Source organism: Moschus berezovskii, chromosome 9 (genome assembly GCF_049115385.1).
Source record: "Moschus berezovskii isolate FMDL1 chromosome 9, NW_MosBer_1.0, whole genome shotgun sequence".
Taxonomy (NCBI): domain Eukaryota; kingdom Metazoa; phylum Chordata; class Mammalia; order Artiodactyla; family Moschidae; genus Moschus; species Moschus berezovskii.
Genome location: NC_142468.1, coordinates 89887966 through 89912994, shown reverse-complemented (window position 1 = coordinate 89912994; position 25029 = coordinate 89887966). Strand labels below are relative to the sequence as shown.

Below are 25029 nucleotides of genomic sequence, written 5' to 3'. Positions count from 1 at the left end.
CTGTACAGGCGCAGCAACCATAAAACAGATCCAAACAAAGTCAACCTCCAGTCACTGCCTCTGCGTTTGCACACAGTTCATGAAAAAGTGAAGCCCCTGGTTTTATAGCACATTAAAAAGGGTACTAAGAGTTCTTAGTATAAAATGTTAGCTTCGTGAATGCCTCTCTTTATTCTGGGTCTGCCTTCCAAACGCTTAGCTCTGAGAGCAGAGTTCAGAGGGACACAATAACATTGTTAGGGCTGATGTACTGCCTGTACCTCCCAACATATGAGATGCTGTTTATAACTAACTTGTCCAAGTCTGTGTTCCTGCCTACACATTTTGCTCATACTGAGTGTTCTATGTCTAACTAATAATTGGGGACAAAGAGAACGATAATTGCTCCAGTCACAGACTTTGTTGATCAGTCTCTAGAACCAGCAGCATTTTGAAACACTAGTTAGATAAACCTCTTCTCTTCTCTCTTTCGGGCATAGCTTTTTTATTTTTTCCTCTGTTCATCAGCTGTTAGATCCAAGATTTTAAGCCACACTAACAGGGGATGCCTCATTCTAACATAAGACAGACCCTTATGTGTCTAAATGGAGAAGAATGACTTCATAACAGGCAGGCCTAAATATCAGTTGGGTCTTATATTTCCTTGAGAGGACCATACAGCTGGCAATTTAAAAAGCTCCTGTAATATGACCTGTGACTCTGGAAAATGAACCTGGAAAGGAAATTACCAATGCAAAAGTTTGCTTACGGGGCCTCAATTATTTATTCAATGACTCTGGTGATAAAAAAGCAACTTTGGAAGGCTTATGCTTATGCTTATGCTTCTGTCTCCGGAGAAGTACTTTTTACACACACGATGGTAGACAGACCTTGCTACCAGCCCTTTTACATTATATTCAGAAGCACAATCAGAAAACTAAAATGAATCCACCTATGGAACTTAGAGAAGATACCAGCTCGAGCTTTCATTTTCTCTTTTACTCTCTGAAATTATGGCTTGCCCTGCAGCTCTTGTCGGAGAGATTTATGTGTGACCTGGGTCAGATCTTCCAATATCAGTTGACAAATTTTCTCTTTACATATTTACTGCTTTTCAAGCTTGTGTTATTTTCTCTTAAATAGAGAGAGGGGAAAAAAATATAAAATTAAATCATATGGCTGGAATTTTAAAAGAATACCATTTTTATCTGTTGTGCTCCTGGTATCACATTCTAGCTTCTGATGCTGAACTCTATTCTTTTTTTAAATGGCAAATTTTAAGAACTGTATTTATTTTGCAAGGGTTCTCTTTTCAAGTCAGATGCATTAAGCTAGAACTCTGGCTAAATATTAATATAAACAAGTATTATAGCAAACTGAGATTTTATATTCTAAATGAAGAATGATGACCCAATTTTTTTTTTTTTTTAATAGATGGAAGGGACCTCTGAGATCTAGTTTAATCTACTCATTTTGCTGTTAGGGAAACTGAGGCTCAGAGGGGAAAAGTGCCCAAGGTCACAGAACCTGGCTTAGAATTGACTGCTGACTCATGAGGAAACTAGTATGGGAGGGGGAAGGCATAAGCTTTGGAATCAGAAAGATTCCTGGAATTCCTGTCTGATTCTCATGGCTTCAGAAGCTCCTTCCTTTCACTAGGCTTAGGGCTCTTGTCTAGAAAAGATAAGCTAGAGGGGCCCAAACATCCATTCCACCCCTCCAGGCTCCCACTCAGGCACAGATTTTCTTTCCTACCGGAGGGAGAACTAACACAGACATTCAGTCTGACTATACCTGGTATTGTGCTGGGGGCTAAAACTTGGAGTCGCATCACCTCCAACCCATCAGAACTTGTAAAAAAAAAAGTGCCCAAATCTCAAAAAGCCCTCAGAGAGAGGGGAAAAAATCACTTTCACATGACCACAAACTGATTGTTATTGTTGTTGCTGAGTTGTGTCTGACTCTTTGTGACCCCATGGACTGTAGTCCATCAGGCTCCTCTGTCCATAGGATTTTCCAGGCAAGAATACTGGAATGGGTTGCCCATTTCCTTTTCCAAGGGATCTTAGAGATCTGACTCGTGTCTCCTACATTGCAGGAAGATTCTTTACTTCCAAGCAACCAGGGAAATCCCTTACAAACTGAATACGCAATACTTGGTAACTTAAAAATGCCTAAACAAAGGGCTGTTTCTTTTGAGAAGGAACAGGACAAAATTTACCCTGGTTAACTATAAATGGGAATTTCGGCAAACTCATATTTTTAGATTAACTGAATGTATTATGAGATAAAATAAATGAATAAAATATATTATTTCCAACAATATAAAATGAACAAATATAGTTCCCTTGTGCTCTGTCTTCCCTATGCATCAGTCTCTGTCCTTGTTCAAGTTCTAATCATGCCTGTGAATCTATCAGCATAGCTTGTCAGGACAAAACAAAACGAAAAAATAAGTTATATCACTTATTTACACACAAATAAATGACTTAAAAATGAGTGATAAGAGGACTTAGTAAGGGATTACTCAATAAGGTATAAGAGGTCACTGTGATCCCCACGTTCTAAGATCTACTCACTGGCATGTTCTCCCTGCCTCACACCCCAAACTTGGGCCAGGGTGCTGCATTCCAGAGTGACCAGTTTTGAAAAGTTAAAAATAGATATCCCTGAATTTGACAGAAAGGCTCCAAGGTGCCTAGAGGAGGGCACAGCTCAGATGGGACAGGCAGAAAATCATCATAGCCATAAATTAGATCACTTGGCTCTTAATGCTTTCCGAGCATCAAGGACAATGCATTTCCACACAACACACAACAGCTGGAGCACCAAGGTGCGGTGCAGCTATTATTCATGCGCTGAGTCGGACGGTCAGTGAGTAGGAAGAAAAGGATCTGATGGCCAGCCTGTACTCTTTTATCCCTTGTGCATTTAAAACTGACACAGCTCATGTCCTCCCATACCCAGGGGTACAGGAGCCAGAGTGAATCATTTCCTGGGCAAATAAATGAGAATTTCAATATTCAGACCTAAATTCTGTGAGAAAAGCAGGAGCTGAGAATCAAAATTCAACACGACCTATGTGAGTTACAAAACTAACTTTTCCCCTCACTGTACAAGGTCTGGCCGAGGAGTCCATTGAGTACTTGCGTTTCAAAGAAGATCTGAGATGTCTGCTGCATCAAACTGTTTTCAAGGGAAGGGAAGGAGGAGGTGTTGCTTTTTCTGAGAAAGGCCTGTTGACCATTCTACTTTTTATGGTAAAATAAATCTGCTATCAGTTCAGTTCAGTTGCTCAGTCGTGTCTGACTCTTTGCGACCCCATGAACCGCAGCACGCCAGGCCTCCCTGTCCATCACCAACTCCCGGAGTTCACCCAAACTCATGTACATTAAGTTGGTGATGCCATCCATCCCACCCTCTGTCGTCCCCTTCTCCTCCTGCCCTCAATCTTTCCCAGCATCAGGGTCTTTTCTAAGGAGTCAGCTCTTCACATCAGGTGGCCAAAGTATTGGAGTTTTAACTTCAACATCATTCCAACCCCCAGGACTAATCTCCTTTAGAATGGACTGGTTGGATCTCCTTGCAGTCCAAGGGACTCTCAAGAGTCTTCTCCAACACCACAGTTCAAAAGCATCAATTCTTTGGTGCTCGGCTTTCTTAACAGTCCAGCTCTCACATCCATACATGACTACTGGAAAAACCATAGCCTTGACTAGACAGATATAGCAAAAGCTATTTTAGTGTGGCAAAATATCTGAAAGGATTTTTCTAGAGTCACCATTTAGATTGAATCTCTATTAAGTTAAATCCTCCACATGCCACAGAATCCAGAACGATGTTAGAGGTCATCTAGTCCAACTCCTTGTTTCACGTAGAAATTAGCTTTATAATATTTCTGATAGACAGCCATTCTGTCTTTGCTTGAGGACTTCCAGTGCCAGGATTCCAGTGACTCTATCTTGGGTAGCTTGAATTATTAGGAAATTTGTTCTTATTCTGAGTCCAAATATGTCTTCCTATAAGATACACTCACGGTCTGGAGCTGCAGTGATTAAGTCTAAAGACAGCGCTTCACATATTTCAAAATGGTTGTCATATCTTAACGATGTTTTCTTTCCTCAACAAACATCCTATTTTCTTCCTAGGGTCATTTGCTATGTTTGGCTGCCCTTTATCCTTCTCCCTTCCATTAGTAATGGCAAGCTAACAAACATCCCCTTGCCTCTAAGTAACCCATGAGCTTCATGGGAAGATGACTTCAACCCCAGCTTTAGAGGTGGGGCATGTAGCTCAGTATTAAATTAGTCGGCATCGCCTACATGCCCCGAGTTCAGGGAGTTAAACTGGTCCAATCAAACTGAAACCTACTGCTTGTGGCTGCTTGAGGGGAAAAAGAGACCTGCTCTTCCCTTCTAAACTGAGAAGCAGGTCACCTCAGAAGCTCCATAGTCATTCTTGGTCTGTGAAGGGAGAAGCCTACTAAGATCAGAGCCCAAAGTGAACTACTGGATTAGCTTCTACCTAAAACCAGCAACACTTAGCTTTTCGGTCATGTATTTCAATAAATGTCCCCTGTGATGGAGGCAACTTTGAGTTGGGTTTTCTGTGACCTGAACCAGAAACTTCTGGAAGAATCACCCAGGCATGATTTCACATTCTCCTTTGAAGCTACCTTTCTCTGAATGTGGTGCCGTATAGGTACATTCCTCATAAAAGGCAATGCCTATGCCTCAACACATACCTTGCACTGGCTTAGACTAGCTTATTCTGGACACTGGACTTGGTAGAATCTCATAGAGACTACAAGGGTATTCACATTTTTGATAGCCATATCACACAGTCGGCTCAACGGAGAAAAACAGAGAAATGTATAAGTTTTGGGCTGGAAAAAAATTACTTCTTTCTTGTACTCTTCTATTTCTTATCTGTTTCATACTGACAGAGTATTTGAGAGTCAAAATGAGCAGATGATTAAACCAATTACAGCATCTAGACAAGTCTGATGAAGTTTCTGCCTGTGGTCTTTCCCTTGTAACTGATAGAAAATGCATCAGTCTTTCATTTGGCTGAAGGAGACTAACAGACTTGGTGTCTGAAAGCACCCGAAAGGTTCTTTAATCTGACCCAGCTTCCACCCCATTTGATCTTGAATCCTTCCATCATTACACCCCTGCTGACCGGGTTTCTGTTTGAATACGTACAGTAATGGGGAGTCCACCCATTTTCTGACTGCCCATCCTACCTCCTGTTTCAGTTCTATCCTCCTAACACTGCAAATCCACCTCCTTTTTTACAGAGAATCCTAAAATATCTGAAGACAACTATCGAATCTCCTTAGGCTTTATTCTTCAGGTATTGATGCTGACAGGGTAGAGTCGAAGTATGGACAATGGAAGATGATGAAATTATTAATTTAAAGCCTAAGTATGTGAATTGATTCTTAGTTTCTTCTGATTCTAAAACATGCTATGCCAACATGAAAAAAAGTAAAATTAGACTAAATTATCAATTCATCAATGTTTATGAAGATCTTACTCTATGCCAGTCACTTTATGAGACTCTAGGACCCAGATGATGGGTAGGATATATACTTGCTGGTCCACGAAAACAAAGTGACTTTTTAAGTTCCCTGAAATTTAGCAGCAGAGATGAGACTTAAGCACAGGGCATGCACTCACCTCTATACGTCACTGACTATTTGTATGAAATATAGTTTGATGGATTCAGGATGCTGTAAATTTCTAAGACAGCTTCCCCATGAAGCCCACAACAAGTCATGTTTTCAGGCATTGCAAGGAAGGTTTTCTTTGTGAGCTAAGACTCCACATATTGCTCCTTAAACAAACAAAAAAACCCCACCAAACAAACATGATATATCTGACAACATGGTTTGGCCTGCTGAGATTCTGAGATAAGCTATAATTGCAGCCAATACATGGTTCTTACAGGATTAGGAAAGAAAAGAAAATCTTGAAATATAGTCACACATAACCATGTTAATTAACGAATGTCTTACTGGCTTGACTGTAAATTCAAAATAGATTTAAAGAGAAGAAGTCGTAGATTTATAATTAACTAAAGAAAGCTTGACTTCTGTTTCAGAGTTTTGGTTCACACCTCTCATATTTTGATACAGGCAAAATAAAGTTTCAATAAATTCTAAGGGAGGATTTAGGAGATGGGGATGAGAAAGGTGGCTGAAGGCGTGGAAACGAGGAGGAAACTGCTCATACAAGATGAAAGCAGGGACTTCCCTGGTGGTCCAGTGGTTAAGGTAAGACTCTGTGCTTCTAACGCAGCAGACATGGGTTCGATCCCTGGCCGGGGAACTAAGGTTCCGCATGTTATGTGGTGTGGTTAAAAAAAAAATAAAAAAATGAAAGGAGACCACAGATGTATCTTGCCCAGCATTTTTCAGTCCTTGTTTGCCAAATAACTCAAAGTTTGTTTCAATGTATTTCTGTGTGCAAGCACACATGTGTCAGGAAGTGGATGTCCACCTACACTATGTCCTGTCTTCCCATGATTTTGCAAGTCACTGACCCAGGCTACCTCCGTCATTTTCCAGATGAGGAAACTGAGGCCTGAAAAAAAAAATAAGGTCAAACGACTGATAGGAACAGCCAGGACCAGAACTCAGGTTAGCTCTGTATGAGCCACTGGGCAGAAACCATATACTGACAATGATTTAATTTGTTATTTGCTGGGTGTGTCACTTGCTGTGCCCTGGTCACCTCTGCTCTGAGTCACTGAACATTTCCAGTTGCCTGGCTACCAAGGAGGTATATGGCTGTCCAAAGAGCAGGGGCTTTAGGGAGACCTTTAGCTGGGAACACTCTTTTGTTAACTGTATTTTACCAAACTAGTCAAGGTCTCCTCATGCCAGAATGATGCTTTCTGAAACTGGTTTCTCAACAGGAAATAAAACAAGCTGCATTACCATCTTTGGTCTTTCTCTCCTCATCTGAGCTTCCTTCCTCATAAGACTGTCACATTCCCCAGCCTTCCTTACGCTCTCTCCATGGTTCAGTTCAGTTCAGTTCAGTTCAGTCGCTCAGCCGTGTACGACTCTTTGCGACCCCATGAATCACAGCACGCCAGGCCTCCCTGTCCATCACCAACTCCCGGAGTTCACTCAAACTCATGTCCACAGAGTCGGTAATGCCATCCAGCCATCTCATTCTCGGTCGTCCCCTTCTCCTCCCGCCCCCAACCTTTCCCAGCATCAGAGTCTTTTCCAGTGAGTCAACTCATCGCATGAGGTGGCCAAAGTATTGGAGCTTCAGCTTTAGCATCAGTCCCTCCAATGAACACCCAGGATTGATCTCCTTTAGAATGGACTGGTTGGATCTCCTTGAAGTACAAGGGACTCTCAAGAGTCTTCTCCAACACCACAGTTCAAAAGCATCAATTCTTCGGCGGCAATCAGCTTTCTTCACAGTCCAACTCTCACATCCATACATGACCACAGGAAAAACCATAGCCTTGACTAGACGGACCTTTGTTGGCAAAGTAATGTCTCTGCTTTTTAATATACTATCAAGGTTGGTCGTAACTTTCCTTCCAAGGAGTAAGCGTCTTTTAATTTCATGGCTGCAATCAGCATCTGCAGTGATTTTGGAGCCCAAAAAAATAAAGTCTGACATTGTTTCCACTGTTTTTCCATCTATTTCCCATGAAGTGATGGGACCAGATGCCATGATCTTTGTTTTCTGAATGTTGACCTTCAAGCCAACCTTTCACTCTCCTCTTTCACTTCCATCAAGAGGCTTCTGAGTTCCTCTTCACTTTCTGCCATAAGGGTAGTGTCATCTGCATATCTGAGGTTATTGATATTTCTCCCAGCAATCTTGATTCCAGCTTGTGCTTCTTCCAGCCCAGCGTTCCTCATGATGTACTCTGCATATAAGTTAAATAAGCAAGGTGACAATATACAGCCTTGACGTACTCCTTTTCCTATTTGGAACCAGTCTGTTGTTCCACGTACAGTTCTGACTGTTGCTTCCTGACCTGCATACAGGTTTCTCAAGAGGCAGCTCAGGTGGTCTGGTATTCCCATCTCTTTCAGAATTTTCTACAGTTTATTGTGATCCACACAGTCAAAGGCTTTGGCATAGTCAATGAAGCAGAAATAGATGTTTTTCTGGAACTCTCTTGCTTTCTCCATGATCCAGATTCCAAGGGAACATTTCATGCAAAGATGGGCTCGATAAAGGACAGAAATGGTATGGACCTAACAGAAGCAGAAGATATTAAGAAGAGGTGGCAAGAATACACAGAAGAACTGTACAAAAAAGATCTTCACAACCAAGATAATCACGATAATGTGATCACTGACCTAGAGCCAGACATCTTGGAATGTGAAGTCAAGTGGGCCTTAGAAAGCATCACTACGAACAAAGCTAGTGGAGGTGATGGAATTCCAGTTGAGCTATTTCAAATCTTGAAAGATGATGCTGTGAAAGTGCTGCACTCAATATGCCAGCAAATTTGGAAAACTCAGCAGTGGCCACAGGACTGGAAAAGGTCAGTCTTCATTCCAATCCCAAAGAAAGGCAATGCCAAAGAATGCTCAAACTACCACACAATTGCACTCATCTCACAGGCTAGTAAAGTCATGCTCAAAATTCTCCAAGCCAGGCTTCAGCAATATGTGAACTGTGAACTCCCAGCTGTTCAAGCAGGTTTTAAAAAAGGCAGAGGCACCAGAGATCAAATTGCCAACATCCGCTGGATCATGGAGAAAGCAAGAGAGTTCAATGAACTTCGCCTGTCTGTTTCATTGGCAGTAAAGAGGGTTAGGTTCTGAGCATCATTAACATTTTAGTTGAGGAAGAATTCCCAAGCCCCCAGGCATTAATCCAGAACTGTTAACATCTGAAAAGTAATCTGTATTCAAACAAAGCTTGGCCAGGTCTGCCCCCTTTTTAACTTGGATGCCAATGAGCCCCTAGCCCCAGATCTATCTAAATTTTAACTTTCCTTCCCAAGCAGGGGATGCGAGTTTGATCCTTGGCCAAGAACCTAAAATCCCTATGCCTCGTGGGCAAAACCAAAACACAGAAGCAATACTGTAACAAATTGAATGAAGACCTTAAAATCTGTGCACATTAAAAAAATCTTAAAAAAATATGTCCACACAAAGATTTGTCCACACCACTCTAGTTCATAATGTTGTTAAACGAAACACTAGAGTACAATAAAAGTAGATGTCTTTGCCTGTTGTTGCTGCTGCTACTACTGCTGTTGAGGACCACATTCCCGCCAGGGATCTGTATCCATCAGCAATCACCTAGCAGGTATGGAGCATCCTAGGACAGTAATTTCCATCTCTGAAGACATGCCAGTTGGAGGCAGTACCTGAGTGGATGGGCGTGTAAAATAAGGATAGCCATTTGGGCTCAACGCCCCTGGGTGCCTTTTCTCACTTTCTCCCTGCACCCCAGCCCTTCACAGTGGGAGACAGTCTGGTTCTGTTGCCAAATATCTGGTAATCATCAGTGAGTCATTTAACAGCTACGGACCCCCATGTCCTCCTCTATAAAGTAAATGAGTTGGACTAGACCATTGTAAGATCGCCTCACATCCTGCAATTCTATGCTACCCTGAAGTAGCACCAATGAAACCAAAGGGAGGAAAATGACCGGCCTGCCCGATCACAAGTCTCAGAGAGAAAGAAGGCAGTGACGTCACTCGTGAAAGCCAGACTGGGCACCAGATTCTCTACTTCAAACTTCAATTCTATTTCTGGGCTAAACTGCTTATTTAAAAATTGTAGAAGAATAATGGTCCCCAGTTACTGAATTAAAAATTACTATATTCTGCATGTAATTCTATATATTAATGACTGATTGTTAATGATAGATTATAACTGAAAAAAGAAAGACTGTAAAGGAAGGTGCTTATGGGATCAGAAAAGTAATTCATTTTAGTCCTACCTGGAGTGAGACATGATCATATATTTTCAGAGCTACATGGGTAAATCCCTAAAGTACTTTCTGAAAATATAAATAATACCAATATTACCTTGCTCTTGTTTACCAACTTATATTTTTCAAAGGGATCTCTTAGGTATTAGGTCATTGATCATGATAACCCCCCCAATTCCCCAGCAGTCTAGCCAAGTCAAATTCATAAAGGGTGGCAGAGAACCCCTCAGAGGCATGTGCCAACTGACTTTAGGCTAAGTGCTCCGTCATGTCTGACTCTTTGTGACTCCAGGGACTGTAGCCCACCAGGCTTCTCTGTCTATGGGATTTCCCAGGCAAGAATACTGGAGTGGGTTACCATGCCCTTTTCCAGGGGATCTTCCTGACCCAGGGACTGAACCTGCGTCTCTTGCGTCTGCTGCATTGGCAGGCGGATTTACCGCTAGCACCATCTGGGAAGTCCAGACCTTAGGGGTAGAAATCTTAAAATGCAATGATTTCCAGATTTCCCTGGAGTCCAGTGGTTAAGAACCCGCCTGCTAATGCAGGGGACATGGGTTCAATCCCTCATCCAGGAAGATTCCATATGCCTCAGAGAAACGAAAGCCCATGTGCCATAACTACTGAGCCCACGCTCTAGAGGCCTTGAGCCATAACTACCAGACCTGCATGCTGCAACTACTGAAGCCTATGCTCTGTAATAAGAGAAGCCCCTGCAATAAGAAGCCCATGTGCTACAACAAAGAGTAGCCCCTACTCCCTGCAAGTAGAGAAAGCCCTCGTCCAGCAATGAAGACCCAGCACAACCAAAACATTTTAAATAAATTAATGAAAATTTTAAAAACAATGATTTCTTACCTCAGACTGGTTCTCAGTCATCTCAAAGGGAGTCATGAAATTCTCAAGTCCAATTTTATGATCTAGGCTCTGCTGCATGTGCTGGTTCCATCCTGATACAGTACCTCTCTCCTCTATCATTCTTCCCTCCCCTTCTTACTTTCCCTCCTTGTGCTGCTTTAAAAGTCATCTAAGGAAATTCCCACACTATGAGGGAGATAAAAGTAACAGCAGCAGTAGTTAACTTACTGAGCTGAAGTACTGCAAGGAAACCAAGTACAACATGCTGCTTCAGACCTTTATCTTAAGGACAGAGAAAATGACTCTCTTGACTAGAATGCCTGGAGTTCTTTTCCATCCTTCTAGCCTTAGAGCCTCAGCTCAAGCATCATCTACCCTGTGAAACCATGGCTTCCTCAAATGAGCTGACCTCTGACTCGTTAGGCCAGAGCATACCATCTTCTGTAGGGTTCCTTTTATATCAACTGCTATTTATGTTTTTCTGCCCACTGCATTAGATGCTTTGATAGCAAGGACAACATATTTCATTTCTGTACTCCCAGTGCTTAGCACAGTAGATGCTCAGTGACAAATACATGTTCAAGTAAACTGAAGTGTATGTCATAATGTGGGAGACCCGGGTTCAATCCCTGGGTTGGGAAGATCTCCTGGAGAAGGAAATGGCAACCCACTCCAGTATTCTTGCCTGGAAAATCCCATAGACAGAGGAGCCTGGTAGGCTACAGTCCATGGGGTCGCAAAGAGTCAGACATGACTGAGCGACTTCACTTTCATAGAAACAAGCCAACATTGGGTTAGTGCTTTAAAAAAAAAAAACAAAGACAGGAATCACTAACCTAGCTGAGGTATTAGCAAGTAATTTATCTTGAAAGTTGCACATTTCTAAGCTACCCACATTTGGGGGATGATTTCTCTTCCATTTCTGCTCTATCTTAAAGATATACTGGGAACCCACCTCCCGTCTTCAGCATAGGCTAAGCAAATAAAATTATGAAACATCTTTATAAGTATGAAATAGGCATTGGGAGAAAAATTTGACAGAGGCAATTAAAAAATTCCTGGGAAGAAGTAAATGTGCATCAGCAAACATCTTCATATCACTTAAACTTCACTTCTGCATTTTATGGAACATAAAATCTGATTTTATGGCTTCAAATGTCAGTATATTTTAAATGTCTATATCCTAAATAGTGAGGGTGAAAATAAACAATGAATTAAAACACGTAAGCTAGAAACCTGTTTGAAAAAATAAAACTGCATGAATATCACTCTTTTGGACTCTTGCCAGTTAAAGGTTATAATTTGACATTGGGGTAATTACCCACTGCTACCTTTCTCTTTGACTAGAGATCTCACAGAAAAAATTGGATACTTACAATTTACTAAAATCCTTTATGTTCAAATTCAAAAAGTTCATGCAACAAAGGAGAGATTCTGAACACCTCTTTTTCAAAAAGGCAAGCTTTTTAGGTTTAATTTTTCAATACTAGGTTGGTCTAGATGTAATCAGTACATTAACACATATATAAGATAGTGATAGCTATAGTGTGAATATAACAATAAATATAAAACAACATGAAATTATCAAAGTTAGGATCAGTAGTAATATACTCAAAAGAAATTTAAGACATGAATAAAATTAGGAATAAAAAGTCTTGCATTTTGACATTAACTTTTGAAAAACATTTACTATTTTAAAATAGTTTTAAGAACATATATTTTTACTTTATTATGAGAAAAATACTCTATTCAGAACACAATTTATTACCACAAAATAAACATATGTTTAAAAGACAGTCTGTCAATTGAAAAAAAAAACAAAACTTACACATATTAAAATAGCAGGTTTCCAAGCCAAGTTAAACAAAATATTTTCTACTTGACAAGCTGCTTACACTTAAATGAAAACATGGCAACTGTGGTCAATAATATGGATTGCGTATACTAAAAAGGACCTTAGATCATGTTAATACAAGGATCAGAAAGCAGTAACTTCCATTAAAACCACCCAATTACTTAGCAAACTTTCAGATACAGCAAATAAATTAATCTGTTTTAAGTGAAAGTGCTCAGATAAGTAGCTTTCTGACCTATGAGTAAGTCTCACTAGCAGCAGTCACAGCAAAGTCAGAACCTGCTGAAGCAAGGAAGAGTCCCCCAATCAAACAAATGGTATTAGTAATCAAAAAGCATTTGCAAAACCTATTTCCTTGGTCAGCAGCAGGGGGTTCTGAGCACATGCTGCTTACAGCTTCCTTCATACTTTGATACACAGCGTACAAGGGGTGAACACACCTTCCTGTAACCCATGAACAAGTAGGGTGTTTTGGATATTTTCATTTCTGTACTATCTTGTGAAAAAGGCCAGTCGTTATACTATTAAGAATACATATCTTTCACTTAAAATCCTCTTATCCACTTATGCTTAACTTGTACTGGGATTTAAGAATGCCTCTTTATTGAGACAAGTAATATGTCATCATTTTGTTCAGCTTACAGGCCTGACAGACCCTGTCTCCCTGAGTTAAGAACAGTAGATCTCTACTTTGTACATTGGTGGCAAAAGGTGGCAGAATAAATGAGAATCGCCACTTGGTAGTAAAGATTTTTAATCCCAAAGATGCAGACATTCCTTCTACCTTGGCCTTAATTATTCTATTTGGCCAGATGATGGTATTTTTTTTTTCAATAAAAGTGATCTCTACATATTGCAATATTTTATTTGAATGCCATTCCTATGTATTTTAACAAATAACATCACCATGTACTATATCTCATGTTTTTGATCCTTTTTACTACTTATCATCTTCTTTATTTGAAACAGATTTTTAACAGACAATCTTGATCGTTACAACAATATCTTGCTTGAATTTTATTCAAATAATTCTTAAAAACAGCTTAAAAAGCCGTTTGGAATAACATCAAGCTTGCCATCAATCAAATGAAAAAATTCCGCTGGCGGTTGTATAAACATCAGATCAAGTCTGATGTCTTCAAGGATTTCAGAGTGAACCATAAAAAACTCCATTAACTTCTGACAAAGAATGCAAATTAATCACAACATGGGGTGAAATGAAATTAAAGGCTCTTTTCTAATCAATGACAAGGCAGGATGAAATATTTGTTACTCTCTCTGCACTCAGGCTGCCTAGGATGTTTGCACTTCCCTTGAAAAGCCCCAAATGTAAGGTGTGAGTACAGATTCACCCACAGTTGATGTTCAGCCCTCCCCACCACCCCCAGAGCTATCTGCTTACAAGTCGTAGAGATTCACAAAACACACTAATCATCTGAATCTCAGGTGCATCCAATTTGTTATTCACACTCTCCCATGCCAGTGAAAAGCCTGGCGCAGACAGATGCACCAGGAACCCTAAATGACAGTTTTGGCCTCCGGAAGTACGATCACTACAGCAAAATCTAGTACAGCCTCCAGGTGAAATGTCTGGAGCTCCATATGGAGCAGGGAAAATTAACAACAAGATGAAAATCACTGCAGCAGCGGGGAGTCGGAATTTTTGAAAAAAAAAAAAATGAAATTTAAAGATGAAGAAAGAGAAGTAATAAATTAATGGGGTGTGAAAACATTCAAAGCTTTACAATACCAGGGGCACTATTTGCTCAGATTTTTTTTCCTTTTTTTAACTTCAGGTCATTTTGATGTAATTTATTAACCAAGATCAGGAAATGTAGCCAAAAGAAGAACATTTTTATACATGCAAAAGTACCTTAAATACATGTGTATCCATATTATCTTCACTTTCCTGTGGCATCTTGCTTACTAAATTTTCAAATGTCAGAGCCAACACAACCCTTCAGAAGTCTCCTTAACGATTTACTATTGCCCTAATGCAGGGCACTGTTGTAAAGTTTGAATGAAGGACAACAATTTTTAGTAGGCAATCTCTTTCGTTTCTCCTAAATGACGGTGTCATTAAACCAACCATTGCCCACCATTGTGTTTTTTAAGTCAACTGGATTTGGATGTACATGATTAAACTACACATAGCTCCCACCCGTGTCTGGACATGCACATTGTTCCCAAAGAGTATTACAGCTAAACTGTTCAAGAAATTGAGATACTATCTCTTTACCAGATGTTTTAAAAACACGATTTTTCATTATGCTATTGCAGAATATGCTTCACAGGCACGCAGAGTTTAATGGCACTGGGGTCAGTGAGAGCTCCAAGGCCTCCAGATCCCCCATCACTCTGCTAAACACATGGTGAGGAAAGCAAGCGGACTCCAGGGGAATGGTTCTGTCATCATCTTCCATGGGACAACCCTTCTCATCTACACAGAAGGCCTGCCAAGGGCAGAGAAGCTGAGCGAGGAAAAAGGCTTGGTGGGGCTGAGAGGGAAGAAGGGCAGTGGTTTGAACAGTCAACCAAAATCGGAGTTCACAGTGCCAGTCATTTAGTTTAGTCACCTGCAAGTCTCAGCTCTCACTGTACCGATTCATCCCCAAGGCAAGACGCCTTGGAGACCTGGAGACTCAGCCTGCTCATCTGAAGGTTGGAAATAATAGTTCCTGCAGGTGGGATGTATAGCCTGAGTCACGTAACAGCAAGTGCTCTGGAGCTCAGTGTCAGAAAGGTGCTAGGTGGTTCCGACATCATTGTTCCTCCTACTATAAACTGTAGTAATAAGACTGGGTAATTACAATGACTCCTAGCCTTTTTTTCCATAGAGCCCTAAACTGCATGCCAATGAGGCTTCACAACTTTAAGGCCTAGAGGAAACTAAAATAGATAGTGCTTTCAAATAACAAATAAAAACCAACCCCACGAACAATGAAATTCCTGGAGAATGATTATTTCAACGAAATATTTTCAACGAAAATCCAGCCCTTTAACCTTTATGTGGTTCCCAGGCCGCTGACTCTTGTGGCTGTCTTCCCAGCACCCCTCCCGCATCTGCTTCCCAGCACCCCTCCCGCATCTGCGTCCCCACCGGGTACACTCCGCGTCACCGGCAGGAGGAGACGCTGCTAACGATGCTGTCAGTGGCGCTGACGCTGGGCTGGAGGAAGCTGGCCTCTCCTCCCCTCCTTCCCTTCTGCTCTTTTACGCTCTGCTCCAGCTGCAGCTGGCAGGTTGCGCGCACATCCTCTTGGAACCTCTGGTTGACGATCAGAAGTTCTCTTTTGTGCTACAGTCCCACATCAGGGCCAGTAGGGTGGCCCTTTGTACTTTCCCAAGTGGTTTCATATCCATAATCTCATCTGCTCTGCATGCTTCTAATCAGATGAGGAAACAGGCCTCCAAGAGTTACAAAGCAAGAATTAAGGCCTGCAGTGACTGGAGCTTATGGTAGAGCTGGGTTCTTTTTTTTTTTTTTTTTAAGATTTACTTCTTTTACTTTTATTGTTTGGCTACTCTGGGTCTTTGTTGCTGTGAGTGGGCTTTCTCTAGTTGCGGAGAGTGGGGGCTACTCTTTGCTGTGGTGCACAGGCTTCTCATCGGGGTGGCTCCTTTGGTTTCAGAGCACAGGCTCTAGGCACACAGGCTTCAGTAGCCACACACAAGGACTCATCAGTTGAGGCTCTCGGGCGCTGGCTCAGTAGTTTTGGCGCAGGGGCTAAGTTGCTCTACAGTATGTGCAATCTTCCCAGGTCAGGGTCTAACCTGTGTCCTCTGCATTGGCAGATGGATTCTTAATGACCCAGAGCTGGGTTCTAACCCTAATCTTCTGGCTCCTGGTCTAGAGCTCTCTCAAAGAGGCCAGTCTCCTCAGCTTCCCACTAGTGAGGAGAGCTGAGATCTGGTGCCCTGATTTGACTCAGCACCATCCCTGGGGACAGAAGGGATGCAAAACTTTGAGACCTTAAGGATATGTGAAAATCTTTCCTGTGTTCAAGGAGCAGACTAGTGGGTAACAACTGAGATGAGGTAGACCTTAAGCCTGGTAAATCAAGATCTGACTCTAGGCTGCTTTGTAAACAAGTGAGTCTCCTATCACTAGCCATGTTCAACTGTTTGCTTTTCAGAGATATTACGGAGAGGTCTGATTCGACATTGTCTGAGATCCCTTTCCAATCTTGAGAGTTTGTGATTCACTCCTGCCCATTATACTCGGGATTCAATGGCCCCAAACCAGCTACAGTACAACAGTGAGCAAATCAGCTATCCTGTCTGCCCAATTTGTGAGGGGAGGCTACCTTATAGAGTGGCTGGGGGTTCAAATGAGATAATATGGGCCAAACAGAAGGTATTGCTTCATAATCCAGTCCCTGCGATACTATAAAAATGTTTGTTTTTCTTCATGTGCTTTATCTGAAGGCAAAAAAGGTAAGGGGAGAAAAGGAATTTATAAAGTATCCTTTCCCAATCCTCAGTATATAGTATAAAACCTGTAAAATAAATGCCAAGTCCATCAAAAATCATTACTGATGCCAACAATGAAGTGCACTAACTTCTGTTTGTGAGACCTGAGAAACAGACCTGATGGCACCAAAAGCTACTTCTATTATTTCAAAGCCCCAATTTGGTGACAATACTCTATCATGACCCAAGAATACAGTTTTCCCCTCACTCTGGCGTAACAGTAATCGCTAACTAGGGAGTGCAGCACATTTGAGTTTTCCACTTCCACTTGACTGATCCAGTAAACATACACTTAACACATTCCCGAAAACATTCAATACTGGGAAGGTAGACAGCCTCTTCCCAAATTCGACCAGTCTTCCAAAGCTTCATTTGTCAAATGCAAAGGCAATCATTTCTTAGACTTCGCACTTACAAAATTTCACCGATTAAATACTCTAGGCATTAGGAATCTCAAGAATACAGCTATATTCTCAAACTCTGGTATTTTTCTAGGTGGCTTACAAGCTTTCTACTAAGACTTGTTTGAGAGGTTAAGTTGTATAGTGCCTCTTCATTTACAAAATGAGGGGATTGCATAAATTGGCCAAACAGTGAATTGTTTAAAAATTACTGACAGAATAAGAGGCTTACCAAGATAAATATTCTAATGAGCAATAAATCCTGAAAATGTGATTTTAATTTGATGGGCTACCTAGAGCTAAGCAGCAAGGCTGTATACACTAAAATGTCACTAAATTCGAGCATGCATGCCAAGTGATTACATTTCAGAGCTTCTCTTTAAGGAAAAGATTATGTTTAAACAAACAATCCTACACATTTGAAAAGTGAGTCTGACACTCTTGAACCTAACAACTTGGACGATTTCTCCTCTATTTATCTGATGGCTTTAACTGTAAAAGAAAAAGGACAGAAGAGACATTTCAGCGTGTGAAGGGGCTTTAAATGTTCACATGGGTATCAGGAGAATTTGTTTAAAACTGCTTATAAAGATGGGAGAGAGAATGAGCCCCATCCTATTATTCAATAACCATGTTTGTGATGCATCTGCATAATCTAACCATGCATAAATTAGTATGTGTAATACAACACTTATTTGCATAATAATAGCAAGTTAATAGATGCTTAAAGAGCAGAGACCAACACCACCTTTAAATCAGACATGCCTCCAGGCACTTTGGCCTATACAGACCAAGATGCCAGAAAAACAGTGAGCATCAACCAGAGGAAAACAGTCAAATGATTCATTTTTCATCCCTCTAGACATTTCACTTCTTTCTCCCCACACGTTGGGGAACCATTTTCAAACCACAGAATAGCTTAATATTTTAAGTGCTAACACCCTTCTACAATAAAAATCTTAAAGAAATTACCACAGAGATTATCATCAGCAATGGTAACATAATGGACAGCTTATTTTCTTAGAAATGTAAATAGAAAGGACAAATTAAAAAAAAAACCAAATGCTCAAAATCACATCCATGTAAAAGTGGGGGTCCACCTATTTGCTTAGCAAAAATAATGACCTAGATCAGATACTTTCACCCTTCATATCCATCCTTTAATTCAAATAACCAATTGAATCCAAAAACTCAAACACTGTATCAAGAAAAGGCTATGCCTCTCTTCCAGCCTCTGTATGAACACACGGTGCTGGGCTGGGATGAGGGAAACATCACCAGTGTCACACAAAGGAAGAGCATGATGATGGCTTCCAACCTTTAACAAAGAGGAAAAAAAACCTGGAGTTTAAAAAAAATCAAAAATCAATAGAGACTTCTAAATGACTCCTTTAAGATATCACTTTTCAATTTAACAGGACAGATTTATTTGTATGTGGCTCAAATGTTCACAATTGCTCCCTGTACCTTCATACATAGGAATGAATGTCACAGTGGCAAACGGCAGTAATGAACAATCTTACCTGAGGATATGGAAACCTCCCAAGAGCAAGCTGGGAAAGGAAATAATATTTGTCTAGTTATAGATTTGCATGCAGGGCAGATCTCCTTAAGACAGACAAGTACTAAATTTCAGAACTGTATCCAGCAAATATACAAAGCTCACAACCTCAGATGCACAAACTAAATTATTGTTGTAATTACATTGAGAGTTGTATTTAGAATGAACATTTACATTGGACAACATTGTAGTCCCTGATAAAATATTCTAATTTTAACAACTAAACACTATCTTTATGTCGTTTCTCTTAGGAATATTCTCAGTTGTACAGGCATTATTCACATTTACAAGTGTATAACAGCTTCTTCTAGACAGAGAGGTAAAATCATAGGAGACTGTTGGTTTTTTTCTCTTGTTAAAATGGCAACATTTAATTGATTTGAGCCGACTGTTCTGTAGAATTTTCAGTTATAAGAATTATAAAAAGGGTTGTAGGAAATGGGGAATGGGCCATATGAAAAAGGAAATTTTGCCACTATTTTCATTTTTTCCCCATCTATTTATAGTTAAAAGAAAAGAGCTATTACTAGTGGGAAAATGGCATTTCACGATCGTGGAGCTGGAACAATAGGTCTGAAATTTGGAAAATGAAGCCTTAGAGCTTCCAATTTTGCTTGATTTGTAAACTGCTGTGTGTTTCTATGCGACTTACTTAACTTTGGTCTTTGAATTCTCACCTGTGGAAACAAAATGATTCAACCAGGAACAGGATTAATACACAATGATAAGATCAAATTTACCAAACATACTATAAGACTATAGTATAAGACTATACTATTTTATTTAAAGAAAATAGTGGCTAAATTTGGCAACTTCATAATGTGGCCCATCTTCAAGCTCAAAATCCTTTATATGTATCTGTAACTATTTAATAGAATTGCTACAACAGGGGACTTTGAAGCTGGAATGGATCCAAGAAACATCAATCCATTTTCCAGACTAGAACTCCAGAGTCCCACTGAAGACATTTCCATGTGGTTAATAAGTGTAGGGACTGACCCCAAGACCTGCAACCTAATCCAGGATTCTTTCCAACGTATCACGCTACCTTTCTATATCTTGAGAAGCTGTATATTTATTTCAAAGACACTGACACTGCTCAAACATTTTTGAACTCCTCAGAAACTATGTTTAGAATCATTTCAAGTAACAGGAGAATGACTTCATTTTATTAGAACTGCATCTTATCCTGAACTTAAAATTATACCCCTCTGCTTTTTGATCATGTAAATTATTTGTTGGCTAAGGTTTGAATGGCCTTAGTCAACAAACCCAAAGCCAACTTCAAAGAATAAATATTTTGTTCCTTAATAAGGATAGACATGAAGGTGCTGAGGTTAATTTTTAAAGTTCTAAAACCAGTGCGTGCTTTAGCAACGTAATAGGAATAAACCTATTGACCTATATGACCACAAAAGGTGACTACTTGGAAAGGGTCAGCACTCATTTGGATGTATATATATATATATATATATATGCTTTGGAATACTTGGTAAGTTTTGTTACCTTGCATTCATTTCTTATATATTCAAAGTTCTCAGATTTTCAAGATATAAAGTTACACTATCATTGTTTCATCTGGTGGACGTTGTTAATCCATTCAAGTATAAAGTGAAGGAAAAAAGAGTGTGAATGTTAAACTCCTTTTCACAGTTTGGATGATTATGTCTGTCTACATACTGCTATTTAGTTAGGAAGGGAAGCGACTCAGCTCTCCACTGCCTCCACTGTACCTTGCACAGAACAATGACCATCAATTTGACTTACATTTTGTAAATACAGTGTGTTTCTGGCCAATGAGAATGTGTACATTGATTCAGGAGGAGCCACTCTGGTCTTCCGTGGCAGAAATGAGTGGGCTAGGCATTTGCCCCATTCTGTACTGAACTGACAGGCAGTGACAGCTCACCAAAGGCTGTCATCTATCACCACACCCATCTGCAGATTATGAGCTTTGCACACTCTTTCATTTGGACTTAAAAAAGTAGCAAAAGGAGGGTCTCTCATCTGAAAAAGCTGACAGCTTAACAACTACTAGAAAACATTTAGAACATTCGATCTGAAGTCCTTCCACAGGTGCTGCACCATTCACCCTGGTATATGCTGAACATGTTATTAGGGCCTACGGAAGACTTCTGTCTACCTGGCTTACCAGCAGAAGAAACTTGCCCACCATACATACAGCTAAGGTCTAGACTAGCTGGCCAGTGTCAACACTAGCCATTGGTTCTTGCAGATAAAAGAACTAAGCAATGATAAATGGAAGGCTTTAAAAAAAATGGGATAAGATGAAAAATGTGAACTTTTCCCACTTCAACACAAAACCTCAAATTCTTAAGACATCACTGTCCTATGGAGAGGTGAGACTATAGCTGACTTAGGCATGTGCACGCACCAACTTGGCTCCCTTCTCATGAGTGATAAAAGGTAATAAGGCTGACTGATGTCATTGATTTACTCTGTCAGAGACCTCCATGCAAGAGAACAGAGAGAAAATTCAGCTGGGAGCCTCTGTACCAGCCTGCTTGGGAACAGGTGGCAGTGCTTGAACAAGCAAACTCATCATCCTTGGGACTGGCTCTACTTGTGTGTACTTTCCTGATATCCTGTGGAAGCTCAGTCTTACTTGTCAACTACATTCCTGGGAGGACTGCTTCTAAGGCATCCTCCAGATCTGACCTCTTCCGAATCAGAGGGCAGAGAATGGTTCCTAGTTCTTGACCAGAGATGCACAACAATCATCTCCTCTTTCACCATGTTGCCACTGGGCTGTTCCAGTGGCAAGCCAAGGATTCCAATTCTGCATCAGTGAAAACTGGCAGTGGCACTGTAAGGGTGGCACCAAAAGCAGCCATTCTAAGGCTCAGGGAGAGGGAGCTGACTTCCACGTAAGTCTCTGTCCTTTTAGGTTTAATGCAGCTGCAATGTTTATGTTCTGTACTATTTGTCTTGTGACAAAACAGAAGGAAATATACAGCCAGGCCCTAGAATCTTTTTATCAACTTCAATTAGGAGAAGGTAAAAAACGAAAAGGGCTCTTAGCAGATAAGGTTGAGGCTGTCAGAACTCAAACTGAACACTGAAACCTTATGGGGAAGAGGGAGCACATATGCTATGAGTGACTCTTTCAGAGAGACAGACCTGGGGCCATTCTGTATCTTTTACCCCTACTGGTCTATTAATCTACTTGCATTTCCCCAGTTTTTATTGTCAAGGTATTATAAATTAGGAAACTTACAAAAGAGAGTATGTAATCTTCTCTGAAATGGCCTGCAGATATGTCACTGTACTAAATGTGTTTCAGATTTAATGAAGCTTTAATGTCCTTTTTAATTTTGCCTGTTTCTGTATCACCAGGGGTCGGGCAAGGCAATCAGCACTCAAGAGGGTGGTTTGGTTTAAAACTAGGAAAAAACTCATTTGCTTATGAGTTGCACTGTATTTTCTTAATTAAATTTACTGAGTAAAATGGTTTAAGTTCAGCCAACCAATGACCTTTGTATGTAGATTTAGATTTATAAATAGGTTAACAGTTAAAGAAGAAAAAAAAGAATCACAACAAAGCAAACAGATTAGGGCTAAGCCAATAGAAGTCATTGCTCTCTTTATCATCTTTACAAAAGAAGCATTTAAATTTAGGCAGCTTAAGTCCAGTTAAAAAAAAGTATATTGAAAAATGTGGATCCATGTACGTGCCAGCAATTCATCAGATGACTCTAACATCCTTTTCATTCCCAGGAGGGGAACAGCTCATATTGTAAAAGATCTGGAAAAGCTTTATTTATTTTGGAGGAGTGGAGGCAGAGATGGGGGAGGGACAGGATTCTATTTAACATTAAACTAAAAAGTGCATTTTAATTCCAAATACTTAAGATTCAGTAAACTGCTAAACACTGAAAACATTTACCAGTTAGGAATACACTTAAATAACAGTAAACTACTAACATTTCACTGTAAAACTAGGACTGCTCCTTAGCGTCATCTTACCGACCTTTAATTTGTCCATAATCTATGAAATACTACTGAGTTAGCATTATTTGAATAAGTTGGATTTTACGATTTACATAATATATGTGTGGGTGTGATTAAACAATTGCCAGATACATAACAACTGCATGATAGAAACTTTTGCATTTCAACAAAAAGTCAGGGCAGAAGATATTTATTTATAAAGCAACAACAACGGCTTCTGTTAACAGTAAAGATCACTACTGTCATGAAGTCATAAAGGATAAAGAGAAAACATACACTGTAGCCAGAAAGCCAGTGCAGGACATAAAGTCAGGGTATGTTTTTGGTGACCAACTTTCCAACTTAGAATATCAACAGTGGGGGACTTGTTTTAAATTTACAGTTATGTCAAAGAGCATTGGAGTTTTATAAATTCTTCATGTAGATATATTCTATGTTTCTCAACAAAACTGCAAATTGAAAATAAGCATTTTCAACATAGCCAGTGATGTAGCTGAAGGAGGACTTTATAGTCTGAAATGTTCTAAAATTTGTGAATTACCTGTGCACATCTTACACAGTTAAATTTCCGAAGAAGGATTTTGCCTTTAGACCATACACTGCAGTTAAACCCTCATTTTACAGGATCGCAGCAGCCACTTTGGAACATTCAAACACAGGGAAACTTTAAAAAAAATCAGACTTAACTTTTGGATTACATAAAATTCCCTAGGTGAGATTTCATCCCAAGACCAATTTACACAGTCCTAGAAAGAGAGTTTAAATCATCTGAAACTATGCTGGCAAAGGACCATAATAAATATTAAATACCTCAAAACCTACCCTAAGATTTTACTTTTCTTTCCATGTATCAATTTCGCTGTCCTCTTACTGAATGGTTTAAAAACAATCCGAAGGATATAGGAGCAATTTACCAGTGCTACAGTGCTTGGGAGGTTAAAGTGACAACAAAGAACACAGAAACACAAAGCGTCTTGAAGGAGGGTTTCAATTAAATGTGGAGGATTTACTAATACAGTATACCAAAAAAAAAAAGAGTTACAAATTAATTTAATCTTCTGCCTATAGTTTGCAGCTGCACTCCAAAGTGTCTAGGGCTTAAGAACAAAGCCTTGAAGGGCCTTGGAGTGAGGAAAGCTTCAATTTTTAATGTATAACGCCATTAGCTGATAACTTGTGGAATCTGCAACCCCTGCGGAGGGGCATAAGTGCGAGTAACAGAGACTGATGAAGTGACATATTTGCTCATGTCTAGAACTATGAGGAAGAGGGCTATTACTAACACATCAGGCCCAACAGAAATATGCCCTGATAACCTTTGGGACCCTCCACATCATCAGTTCTCACTACATCAAATATATTAAAATAAAAACCTAACTCCCTTTAATTAAAGACAATTAGTTTGTTTCACTATTATTGTTTTAACTTGTATGGCATTATACTACATTGCAAATTAAAGATGGAATAACAAATGGAATGAAAGCATCAAATTGTGAACACTTTTCCACCCATGTTTGGTGAAATGGGCTTATGACTGGTGTCTATTTCAGGAAATTTAAGAACAACCATCACTTTACATTGAAAAGTGGTGTAGAAACATTTCAGCCTAAAAAGAACACAGTGGGACCATGCATATGCTTTCCCTATTCAATTTATACTTTTCGCATAGTGCTTTCCTATCATTCCAAGGATTTCTTTAACACAAACAGAATTATGGCTCAATGGAGGCATAGTGAATAGTGAAGTCAATCAGTCGTGTCCGACTCTTTGTGACCCCATAGACTGTAGCCTACCAGGCTTCTCTGTCCATGGGATTTTCCAGGCAAGAGTACTGGAGTGGGTTGCCATTTCCTTCTCCAATGGAGGCATAGGAAGCTTAATTAATTTGCCCAAGGTCATACTGGAGGTTGGTGGCAAAGCTTGTTAAATTACTGGGAACTCTGGACTCTACAGATGTTTTGGCAATGGCAAAGGCCCCATGAGACTCCCAGTGCAGTG

The 25029-nt window shown here is 40.1% G+C and overlaps 1 protein-coding gene across 5 annotated transcripts in view; it reads right to left on the bottom strand.

Annotated features, from left to right (window-relative positions):
- The window catches only part of MAP2K5 (mitogen-activated protein kinase kinase 5), a 278537-nt gene that overhangs the window by 67096 nt on the left and 186412 nt on the right, over positions 1 to 25029 (bottom strand). For 2 of the 5 annotated variants that reach the window (XM_055437355.2, XM_055437354.2), the window contains exon 17: positions 19022 to 19051. The exons of 2 other annotated variants lie outside the window; for them this stretch is intronic. In XM_055437355.2, the coding sequence (XP_055293330.1) occupies positions 19022 to 19051 (30 nt within the window). Of the gene's footprint in view, positions 1 to 19021; positions 19052 to 19478; positions 19737 to 25029 lie in introns of those variants that run through there. One more of the 5 variants, XM_055437358.2, reaches the window with a different exon arrangement.